At 31.4% G+C, this 11,696-nt stretch overlaps 1 protein-coding gene across 1 annotated transcript; it reads right to left on the bottom strand.

Moving 5' to 3' along the window:
- Window positions 1-6,856: 6,856 nt before the first annotated feature.
- On the bottom strand, window positions 6,857-11,171 carry LOC145043041 (delta-1-pyrroline-5-carboxylate dehydrogenase 12A1, mitochondrial-like). Its single transcript, XM_078991578.1, has 16 exons — window positions 11,030-11,171; window positions 10,460-10,539; window positions 10,264-10,367; window positions 10,105-10,172; window positions 9,952-10,009; window positions 9,730-9,843; window positions 9,576-9,659; window positions 9,384-9,488; window positions 9,193-9,306; window positions 8,508-8,639; window positions 8,343-8,432; window positions 8,171-8,260; window positions 7,887-8,096; window positions 7,692-7,802; window positions 7,337-7,416; window positions 6,857-7,250 (listed from the first exon to the last, which is right to left on the bottom strand). Exons 1-16 carry the CDS (start codon window positions 11,092-11,094, stop codon window positions 7,112-7,114), a joined length of 1,644 nt encoding a protein of 547 aa, XP_078847704.1. The 5' UTR covers window positions 11,095-11,171; the 3' UTR covers window positions 6,857-7,111.
- Window positions 11,172-11,696: the final 525 nt, after the last annotated feature.

The raw sequence follows: 11,696 nt of genomic DNA, 5'->3' as shown, positions 1-11,696 counted from the left end.
CACAACTTACCAATTTCAAATGTGCAAGAATAAGAAAACTTTTCCAAATTCCACATTTGATGAGTGTTATAAACCTACTTAAGACTTTTCACTCAATGTCACAATCTTGACTTTAAGACTTGATATTGGAACGAAGTATGATTGACTTATTGATATATCCATTTCTACAATACTTGATACCTCTTCTTAGACATGCAAATGCACTAAGACTCACTTAGAGGATCAATTGAGATATGGTTCTTAATCATTAAGACTTATCATAAAACACAATAAAAGGTACTCTCCCTTCTTCTTAGAATAGAGAAACTTTTATCTTTCTGCCTACTTGATTCTTCTTTATTCGTTCTACTATTCATTGAAACCTTTTCAATCAACTCAGAATTATACTTAATCTTATAAGTATAATCATATTTACTAAGCTTTAGTAAATCATGACGAATATCTTTGTCACTCTTGTGGTGGACTTGATCAACACACAACCTTGTGTACTTGATCTCCTTGTCCTTTAATTGACACTTTGCCAAAGAATTAGTCTAAGTTTCCCAAATGTGAAAGTTTTCCATTCATCATACAATACACATTGCATGATTCCAAGTTTCTGTCCAATTAAAACTTGGGCGATGAGAAAGTCTCCCTATTTGGTACACTTTTGATATTTCCATAATTAAGAATCAAATCCATTTTGCTAATAATAGAAGTACATGAACATCAATTTTTCATATATTTCATTGTAAGGATAAATAAATAAGACAAAATCAAAATTTATTTTATTGCGGAAAAAACTTGTCCTTACAATGCAATTCAACTAAATTCAACTGAAAAACTATGTTAACAATCTATTCTAACTCCAAGTTGTAGCTCAAGAATCCATTCTTCAAGTAATGCAATCGAAATCCATTTCTTCATGATCAGATTCAGCTCACTTCTTTTCTCAAGCTTCCTCTTTTTTCTTCGATCCTACAAAACATCAAAATGTAATCTTATCACATCATGTATTAAGAATCTAGAATAGGAACTTAAAAGAGTTAGTTAATGGATTTTACCTGAAGCAGAGCCATACGTCTTGACTCTCCCATATCTTAGATCTCTCAGGTAATTAGGGCAGACTTAGTTCTTTCTGGACTTCCAATGTCTATTGAAGTTTGGGAGTTTGATTCACTAGACAAATTTGCTTGACCAGCACGCCAAATCATTGCTGATTCAGCAGCTATAAGCAAATAGGTGAGATCAATTAGGGTCACGTCGTGGTCCATCATATAGTACTCTCTAACGAACTCACTATATGATTCAGGAAGTGACTGAAGAACCCAGTCAACAGCCAACTCACTTGAAATCTCGACACCCAACATGTTTAACCTATCAATGTATGACTTCATCTCTAAGACGTGCGCACACACAGGTTCCCATCTTCGTGTTTACTTGCCAAAAGGGCTTGAGTGAGCTTGAACTTTTCAAGCCTTTGAATTTGTGGGTCAGGGAGAATAATTGGAGGAGGTGGAGGAAGTGAAGCATGACTCTCATTTCCTTGATCGTATCTCGGAACGTCATCTTCATTTGGAAAGCTTGTTCCAAAGGATTTGGGAAGATCATTGTAAGATTCAGACATCTACAAAATGGGAGAAAATTCAAGTTAAGTTGATTAGAATTCTTGATGCAACACCCAAATGAAACATCAAGCTAGGATCCAACACAATACTCTACAACCTAGAAGAGGGATGTCGTAATCTAGTTGCAGAATATCTGAAGGTAGGTAAATGACGATTTACCAATTTCCACCATGAAAAACGAAAGGAAGTTTAAGTTTTAAATGAATTGAAACTCCTAGATCTTTTGAGATTCATTGAACTTTTCAATGGCATGTTTAATCTCGATTATGCCCTACTATTTGTGACTGGGATGCCGAGGATCACAAACAAGGTGTAAATAACCATACGAATCACGTGGTGCACCCAATGTTACTATCACCTAATCAATGTGCCGGTTAGCCACACACGCTCCATTGATCTATGACAAACATCGAGTTACCCTTCGCTACCAATGTCATCCCCAAATTAGTGTGCCGGTTAACCACACACGCTCCACTAACGTTTGACAAGGGTACGAAGTGTAATTCCATGGGTTAGCATACAATTTCACATTTTTCCTAAAGTAACTATGATTTGGGAATTTGAAAAAGCATTCAGTTACTTTGTACTTCATTATACTTATAATGGAAGGTTTCTGTCCTATCCTACCCGTTCGGCTAACGACCCTCCACTAGTCAAGAGTGCGGTGGGTAAGAGTGGATACCCATTCAATCGCCATTTTATAGGCAATTTCCTTAAACACCCCTTATAGACTAGCTTCGTGAATGAGGCCTACTAACGGTAAGACTGACTTTTTAGTTATACATATATAATATTAAACTTTTAATGTTATATATAGTATAAGGGTGTATTTTACACTTTTAAAATACCAGGTGGTTTAAATTATACTTTTAATTAACCAAAATCATTATGGATTTATTAAATCTCTTTTAATTATACACTTAATTAATTTAATAAAACCATAAGGGTTTAATTTGAACTTTTCAAAATCAGGGTTTTGGATTTTAGACTTTCAAAATTAACTTTTAATCAACAATTTAAATTCCAAAACTTGAGGGCAAGTTTTGAAACTCTTCAAAACAATTAGGTTTTAATCTCACTTAAATTTTTTTTTTTGAATTTAAGACATTTAAATTAAAATTTTAAATATTAAAACTCTTGATTTAATAATTACCATAAATTAAACAATTAATTTAAATTATTAAATCACAAGGGATTATCTAGATCATGAGGATAATTACCAATTTTACATCTAAGATATCCTAATCCCTTGAATCCCTCTCTAAATCTCGAAAATAAGGGATGGGATAATTCAAGATCTTTAATTACCATATTTAACAATTAAAAGATAATTACAAGATATGGGATTATCCAAATCCCTAAAATTTAGGATCTAACCTTGGGGAAGGAGGTAATTTCGAAATCCAAGGGTTGGATAACCCTAGATTTCAAAATCTTGGAGGCTAAGGAAAGGATTTGGAAAACCCTAGCAAAAATCACCATCTAGGGTTTTGCAACCCTAATTGCGAAAATTGCCTAGCCTTTAGGGTTCATTAGCCATAAACCCTAATATGTCAAGTTCATAAAATTGAATAAAAGCTAATTGAAAACAAAAACCAATGTCTCTGATACCACTGTTGGGTTTTATACAAACAATCCTATGTGTGCATGCAACCCTAGTATTGGATCTATGTTTTCACTATTAGTTATACAACTTTATGAACACAAAAAGAAACCTGGCATGCTACTATAATTTTTGAAATTCATATATAAAACTAGAATACATACCTTTTTTGTTATATAGCAATAACAACTAGTTCCTTGAATTTCCTTAGCTCTTGAAAGCAAGTACCACAAGTGTAGTACCTCTAATGGAGTCACAAACACCATATGCAACTTGGATGAAGAGGAGAAGTAAAGGAGGCACCAAAAACGGCTGGAAACCCTAATGGAAGTGTTCTCCACGTTTTTGGGGCTTAAGGGTCCCTTTTATACATGTAGGCTATTAGGGTTTACAACTAGGAAACCCTAATCTGACTGCTTAGGCCCTAAGCAGCCCATGGACTCCTTAAACATATCCCTTGGACGACTTCTAATGGGCTTCCCATAGAATTCGTTCAACCTATATATTATTAGGTGATCCATAGCCCAATTATAATTATCTTATAATTACAACTTCAGTCCCCTAAGTTTAATTAATCTCTTTTAGCCACAAAATTAATTCTTAATTAATTCTTGACCAATATTAATTAAACAATATGATTTCTCCTTTAATATATTATTCTCATAATATATTAATAAATCATATTTAAACCTTTCTCTTCTTAAATCATCCTACATATTGTTATAGTGAAGGCAACCCAAAAGGACCATGCTCATAATCGGGTCAAGTACATACCAAAACAGTTATGGACTTAGACACTAATCCAACAACTATGGATTTAAAGTTACGAATTCTGGTCCCAAATAGAACACTAAAACCAAAGAAAAGTTAAAGTAATGCAAAGGAAAGTATTTTAAAGTATAGTTATGAAGCACAAGTTAAATAAGTGTTATAATTGTTGTGTAGGTGTTCAAAAGAAGGAAGTTTTTGTGGCTATTGCAACTAGAGTATTTCAAGTTACTAAGAGAGGTGAGTTACACTAACTCTCCTATTATGTAGGCATTACTTGTTTCATGTTTTGTTCACGCATACCCTAATCCAGTAGAGTAAACAAGGTAAGGTAGAATGTGGTTTGACCTCTAGTGATGCATACGACACTCTTATCTGTTATCCTCTATTTAGGGGGTAAGGGAGGGTAGCTCCCAGAAGTGAGAACAATGTTATGCTTGGTACCAACAATATGTGATATGATTTTATGTTATGCTTTATGTGATATGTGTTATGTGTAATTAAGTAATCTAGATAATGGCAGAGTAATGTGTATGCTCACTAAGCGTTATGCTTACCCGTTATAATTAACATTTTTTTGGATCATCAAGTTTTAATAAATAAAGGAGATCGGTGTGACTGCAGGCGACATGCTCTCAAAGACTTATATAAAAAAAAAATTAATGTTATGTATTTAAAGTTGGGATGTTTTTGCTTCTGCTAATGTTTTCTTTAAATAATATTTTATAATTATGGTTGGAAATTTTTGATAACCTTAATTGTAGTTTTCAAAGGGTAATTACTGGTTTTATTTTATGAGGATTTAATATTGTATTTTAAATATAAAAAAAAAAAAAAAAAAAAAAAAAAAAAAAAAAAAAAAATTGGATCATTACAAAGAAAGTGTATTGTGTAGAATAAGCTACCCTGCATGAGCCCTAATTACATCACTGTGAAATTGGACCTTGAAAATCATTTAGGGTTTTAGGAGTAGAACCATATGCAATACTTATTTGAAATTGTTAAATTATTCATTGGAAGTTGATGATATTGAAAATGGTTACTTTGAATTGCTTCTTACCCAACCATTGAACTTATTAAACTTTGATGTATTTTAAAAATAGTTTGGAGGTTTTGACCTTAGAATAGGATCATCGACCTTATCCAATGCCTTTAAATGCTAACATGTATTTTGACATAAATTTAGATAATATCATTTGATGAAGACTGAAGTTAGAGAAACTTGGATATATTAGAAGATTTTTGGATATGTATTGTTTACCGCTATTATATTCTTTTTAGTGATTGATATGTCCTTGCAACTTAACACACTACGTTTAAACTTGAACTTTTGGACCACATTTCCGCATGTTTGAACTATTGAAAATTTTAAACTCAAAATTGGATTTTTGATAAACTATTTTAAACGAACCCATACGTGGGATGTTTCATAATCCTCAACACATCCACTACGACTCTACTTACACAAATGATTGGGTATCAAAATAACCATATGTTCTAACACATGTTAAACTAGCCCAACAAATAAATAACCCTATATTCTAACACATTTTAAAGTGAATACACAAGGATCGAATACATTGAGATTAGTTCAGTTTGTGAATCCATATGATCTATTCGTGAAAATAATTTGTAACAACGTTTAAATAAAAATAAGGATTTTTAGTTATTTGTTTGGAAATCTAAATTTGCAAAAACAAGTAAATGATGCAAATTAGTGATATGAATTAATAAGGATAGGATAATCAACATTGGAATTCATCACATAGACAATTAGCTAACTTATCATCAAGATTTATGGTGCAGTACTTGTAGATCAATCTAATTTGGCTATATCAACTTAAAAGCTGCAACCACCTAGACTCTTTATAAACAGTATGATAATTAGAATCACCAAATCCAAAGGAAGAGTCAAAACCTTTCACTTTTACTTTGGAGAACACAATTTTATGGTTAAAAATGAGATGAAAACATCCATAAAAACCATGTGTTACTAATTGTTTTGAATATCTAATAAGTACTCAAGAAAATAATTTACTATTGTTATTCAAACATGTAAACTCATGAACAAAAAACATAAGAATGGTTTAGAAATCCATATGGAAATTGCATTCATAGATAAGAAACTAAAAGCTCATAAATCTTTCAAAAGAAAACTAAAAGTTCATGGACTACTTCCAATGTTGATTTATAAAGAGCTTAGCCACTCATGGCTAAAATAGAAAAGAAGTAAATTAGTGTGCCCAACATCCACAACTTCAACGAGATGATTCAAACCCTTCAAAAACTCTCCCAAAATCATCTACACAAATGCATAAATCTATTATGTCCGAAGATGCAAAAGACCCTCACCTAATACCCTCAAAATAGTTGCAAAAAGTCGAAAGGATGAAACTTGCCATGTAGGACTCACGCAGGCCACGTCAGTCTAGGAAAAAATCTCCCAAATGGTTTTCACTCCTCTTTGTTCTTTTTACTTGGTTGCTAGAAAACTTTAATTCCTCCTTTTGATGGTTTTGAAATCAACTTATTTCATTGCATTTTATGAACTCGAGTTTTTGTTTATGGGGTTAGGATCAATTTTTGTCTCTTTATGGGTGCTCTATGTCATTGTCTGCCTCATATGGCTAATTTCAGCTTCTTTATGCATGGTCCAGAATCACCAAATTCTTATAACATGCCTACATATATATATTTAAACAATTCTTCCAAGGTTTATACCACATCAACAACCTTTTTACATATTTAGATTACTTAATTGTTTATGAAACATAACGCTACACCTACCGGGGCAATTTATTTTTCAACTTCAAATTCCATAACACTTGTTTCGGTCACAAAATTTACAATAAGTAAATATATTTTCAAAAATCAAAAATACTAAAATGCTAAATATGAATTATTGAAATTAAAAAATAAAAAGCATAGCAACATAACATCTGTCATGAATTTGGGAATCAAAACATCAGCCCTAGAACCACTACTTGGTTCATTAATTGGCTCAACTAATAGAAAGAAGAAAAAAAACCCGATGGCCATATGTTGATGTTAATTAATTTAAAAATCAAAACCTTGAAAGAACACATAGTCATGTTAAGATTTTATCATTGAAGAAGCAGAGCATTGAAATGACTCAAGTAGAAGGTGGGATTTGCCAGTTGTTTGGGACTGGTCCATGGTCATATATGACTTCTCTATGACAAGACCACACAAGTTTTATCGCTTCAGGAGTTCCTATTCCCGCACCTCTTGGATCTCCCGCAGGTCCAAACCTAACAACATACCATTTAACATCATAATTTCACCTTCAAAAAAAAAAAAAAAAAAACAATAAATGTCATGGTTTTCTTCTACCCACCAATGATTCTGTGGTGCTCCGGTAGTTCTTGCTCTAAGCCCAACATACGTAGTTCCATTAACCGTATGCCCCAAAATATCCTGAAAATGAGCCCCACTCATCACATGCTTATAAAAGAAGTCCAAGGCTTTGTTTTGAAAATGCCGATACTTTTGAGGTGGCTTGAGAGATTAGTCTATGTGATTATAAGTTACAACAATTTATTGGATTTTTTTTTCCTTTATCTAAGCCATGGTTTTTCTCCGGTTTTGAAGTTTTTATGTCTGGAATTTCTTTTATTATTTTTCATTGGGTAGGTTGTTGGGAATCCTTGAGACCATTTTCCCATAGAAAAATGAAAAATTGGTCAAAATACCTGAATAAACAACGGATCATTAGAGACAACAGCAGCGGTTAAATGTGCATGCATTTTTTCAAGGGCTTCCAACACCATTGGGATTTGGGTATCTTTATACTCGGTGATAATCTAAACAACAAAAAGAAAAAGCATTAACTAATATCAGGTTTTATAAAGTCAATTAATAAAATGTTTTGTTTTTTTTTTTTTAACCTGAAATGGGCCAAATATTTCCTTTGTAACAAGCTCATAATGTTCTTTCTTTAGTATTTGTTCAATTGGAACAAAAATAGCTGTTGGTTTTATAGCACCATATATTGAAGGAATCGAATGATTTTCCAATTCTTCACCACCAAATAGTAGCTTTGCCCCTGGAATCCTAAGCAAATTGTTCTTGTGATCCAGCATTGCTTTTGTTGTGAACTAAAGGGGCAAATCCGGAAAAAATAATTTAATATTGGAATTTTTAAAGCGGTTTAATTTAATACACACTTAACTGTAAGAACAGGGCCAATAGTCAAATCATCAAGCTTCCTCCTACCAGCAAGAGTACTTAATTGATCCATGAATGAGGTTTTCCCCCAATTCTGAAAGGAATAGAATCTGTCAGAATTTGAATCTCGGGGGACTAAATTGTAAAAGATAAAAATAAAAAGTAGAAAATTAAACCTCGTGCACGAATAACAATGATTGTGCTGAGCACTTTTGACCGCTACAAGCGTATGCATCTTGATCACAAACCCATGAAACATAATCCACCTGTCAATAAGTACAATTTTTAAATATTTAATCTATAAATTAAAATTTTATAGTTTAATGTGTAAAATAAAAAACCTCATGAACATCAGGGCCAAGGATCTTCCAATCAAATCCTGCATCTTCTAATTTAACTCGGCCATTTAAATCATAAGCCAACTTATTTGCTACTCTTGAACTACCCGTAAAGAGTGTCATTCGTGGATTTGCCTGATAATTGAATCATAATGGAGTATTATTAATAACCAATTTTAAGAAAAATTATAAATTGTAAATGGGATATTTATAGAAAGACCATTATATTTTGGGTAATTTTGTGGTTTAATTTAACCACTTATACTTTACTTTTTCAAATTAATTCATACAAGTTTCAAACATTAACTCAAATTAACCATTTTGACTTGTTATATATGATATCAAGATAACATGTCAAAATGGTTAATTTGGAAAATTTTCTTTTGACATGTTATTTTGAATTGTTATATATATGATGTAAAGATAACATGTCAAAATTCCAAATTAACCATTTTGACTTGTTATCTTTACATCATATATATATATAACAATTCAAAATAACATGTCAAAAGAAAATTATCCAAATTAACCATTTTGACATGCTATTTTGACTTGTTATATATATGATATAAAGATAACATGTCAAAAGTTTAAACTGCAATACTACCCAAAACATAATGTTTTTTTTTTTTGTAATTTTGCTCAATGTTAATATTAAATTTTAATAAAAAAGATTGGAAAAACGAACTTCTAAAAGTAGTTTGTTCATTGTTCCTCCATCAGAATTAATGAAGTCAACATCTTCCATAGGCATCCCACAAGCATGGAGTAATCGAAGCATTTGCTCCATTACAATGCATACCTATAAAAATGCAAAATAAAAATATAATTATAAAATATTAACTATTTTATACGATTTTATGTGTTATAAAAACTCACTTTGCTATCAACTTTAAGGACAGGCTTGTTTCCCATATAAAGTGCTCCCATTAGCTGGAGTACAGGAATCTCTAGAGGAAAATTAAATGGTGTAATTAACGCCACCTGTGACAACAAATAATACATAAATTTTTACTTTTTAAAGAATTTAAAATTTTAAATAAAAATAATAATATTTAAAAGATGTCTTACAGGACCATAAGGCCAACGGAAACCATGACTTTGTTGACCAAGATGATTCCCAGGTACTCCAAAAGATCTTGCAAGAAAACGTACCTATTGAACAATTTTAATTTTTTAATCAGAAATATGTAGTGTTTATATATTAATTATAAATTTTAAGTACCTGATCACTTGAGAAATTCTCAAGAAACTTTGCTGTAACATAAACTTCAGCATAAGCCTGTTGGTAACTCTTTGGTGAGACTCTTTGTACTAACTTGGTAAAGAAATCAGAAACCTGAAAGGGTATAAAAGTAAATCATTACAATAAAATATATAAAAACAAAATCAGATGTGAAAATGTACATAGCTTTTTTTTTTCTTTTATTATAAGTTTAATTAATACCTCAGGTGTGGAAAGAAGATGTCCTGCTTTTGCGGATACATCTCCATATAAAAGATATCTATAAATAACATTTATATCAGTACCTAAAAAATTATCAATATTTGATGATATATAAATAAATTATAAAACTTGCATAATTAATTAGAAGAAGACCTCTCTGGGGATTTGAATGGGTTATGAAGGCCATGTTTAGGGCACTTAGTTAAGCTTTCTACAAAAGGCTGCATAAGATATTAAAAGGATATTAGAAAAGTTTATAAACAAACTTTGAATTTGGAAGAGAGTAAATTGATCTATAAATAATGCATATACCTTTATTCCACTTTCATCTACTTCTGAAACTTTGATGAATGATTCCCCATTTAGAGGATCCAAAATTGTATTCCAATTACCATCTTGTATCCATTTCCCCTGAACTGTAAATTATGATAAACCATGATTGTCAAAAAAAATAATAATAATATATAAATAACAATTTCAATGATTCTACTAAATTTGAAGTGAGTACCCAAATTTTGTACTTCAGCAGGCTGAGAGCCTGATATCTCTTCAGCTTTAACAGTTGCAAATTGCAGTGAATTAATGAACCTGAAACAGACATATCACATAAATGTATAATATTTATGATTTATCAATGCAAAAACAGAGACAACTCTTGAGTTTGCTTATCAAAATCATGTAATTTCGAGAATTATGTTTCTCATGCATGTTTTTTTTTATCTTTATTCCTATAATTAAATGAAATTATGAGTATTGTGCATGTCCTTTTGGGTAATTGAGATTTTTAGAAAACGATTAAACAAAGAAAACGAGGAAAAGGAATGAATCAAATTGCCATTTCGACAGATTTTCAGATCGATACGATTGTCAAACCAAATATGAAAATGCAGCCCAAATAACAACGAGATGATAAAGCACACGAGTATGAACAATAACATGAGATTTCTAGAGCATTAAATCGCGATTGTAACACAGAAAAACAGAAAACGATCGATCGATCAGAATCGTAACTTCGCAGACGGATGAATGAAAACAAGATGATCGAATTAATTATTGGAAATGGAAGTAGAAAGATTACCTTGAGAATCTTAAGGAATGAGGAGCATTGTTTCTGATTTGATTGCAGAATCGAAGCATCGACATTGTAATTGGATTTGTTTGGACGAGTGGAAACTCGAAACCCTTGGTGTGTTTTTAAAATTGGTGTTACTTTGTTAATAGAGCTCAACTGCTGAAGGGTGAAAGCGATTCGTACGGAGTGTGTCGCGGTGGTTCGATGCGCCACAGACAAACTCCACGTGTCTTGACCCAATCATAGTTTGACAAAATCTGCTTTCTTTATTTATTTTTTTAATTCTAATTTAATTTTTTTTTCTTTTCTTACATGCTCTCAAAATGACACTGTCATAAAAAGACAAGGGGCCTTTTTAATTTGTTTGTTCTTATAGAATTTAAAAGTAATATATTTTTTAAAAGGATTTTTATATTGGCATAATTTATGTTTTCGTATATATCATCCGATGTGACATCGAAAAAGATATGAATAAATCTCATTGCATCACTAGAAATTAATCAATTATGGGTATTTACATTAAAAAAAAAATGGGTACGCCAAACAATTTGAGATAAATATAGAATAAGTCGAAACGATTTGTTAAGTTTTTTCGCAACACTAAACTATCAACTTATCAATTGAAAAGAAAAAACTATCTACCAACTTATCAATTAAAAAAAAAAATACCACA

The sequence above is a fragment of the Lactuca saligna genome, chromosome 4, assembly GCF_052625555.1.
Source record: "Lactuca saligna cultivar CGN05327 chromosome 4, ASM5262555v1, whole genome shotgun sequence".
In the NCBI taxonomy this organism is placed as follows: domain Eukaryota; kingdom Viridiplantae; phylum Streptophyta; class Magnoliopsida; order Asterales; family Asteraceae; genus Lactuca; species Lactuca saligna.
The sequence above is the reverse complement of the archived record's forward strand: the minus strand, read 5'-3'. Positions and strand labels throughout refer to the sequence as shown.

Bases quoted from the DNA above. Each gene is read 5' to 3' on its own strand.
- LOC145043041 (XM_078991578.1), bottom strand. From the start codon at position 11,094: ATGTCGATGCTTCGATTCTGCAATCAAATCAGAAACAATGCTCCTCAT. The intron at 10,173-10,263 runs GTATATGCATTA...TATCTTATGCAG, and splicing joins TAGATGAAAGTGGAATAAAG to CCTTTTGTAGAAAGCTTAAC. The intron at 8,640-9,192 runs GTTCGTTTTTCC...TTCAATTATCAG, and splicing joins TGAACAAACTACTTTTAGAA to GCAAATCCACGAATGACACT.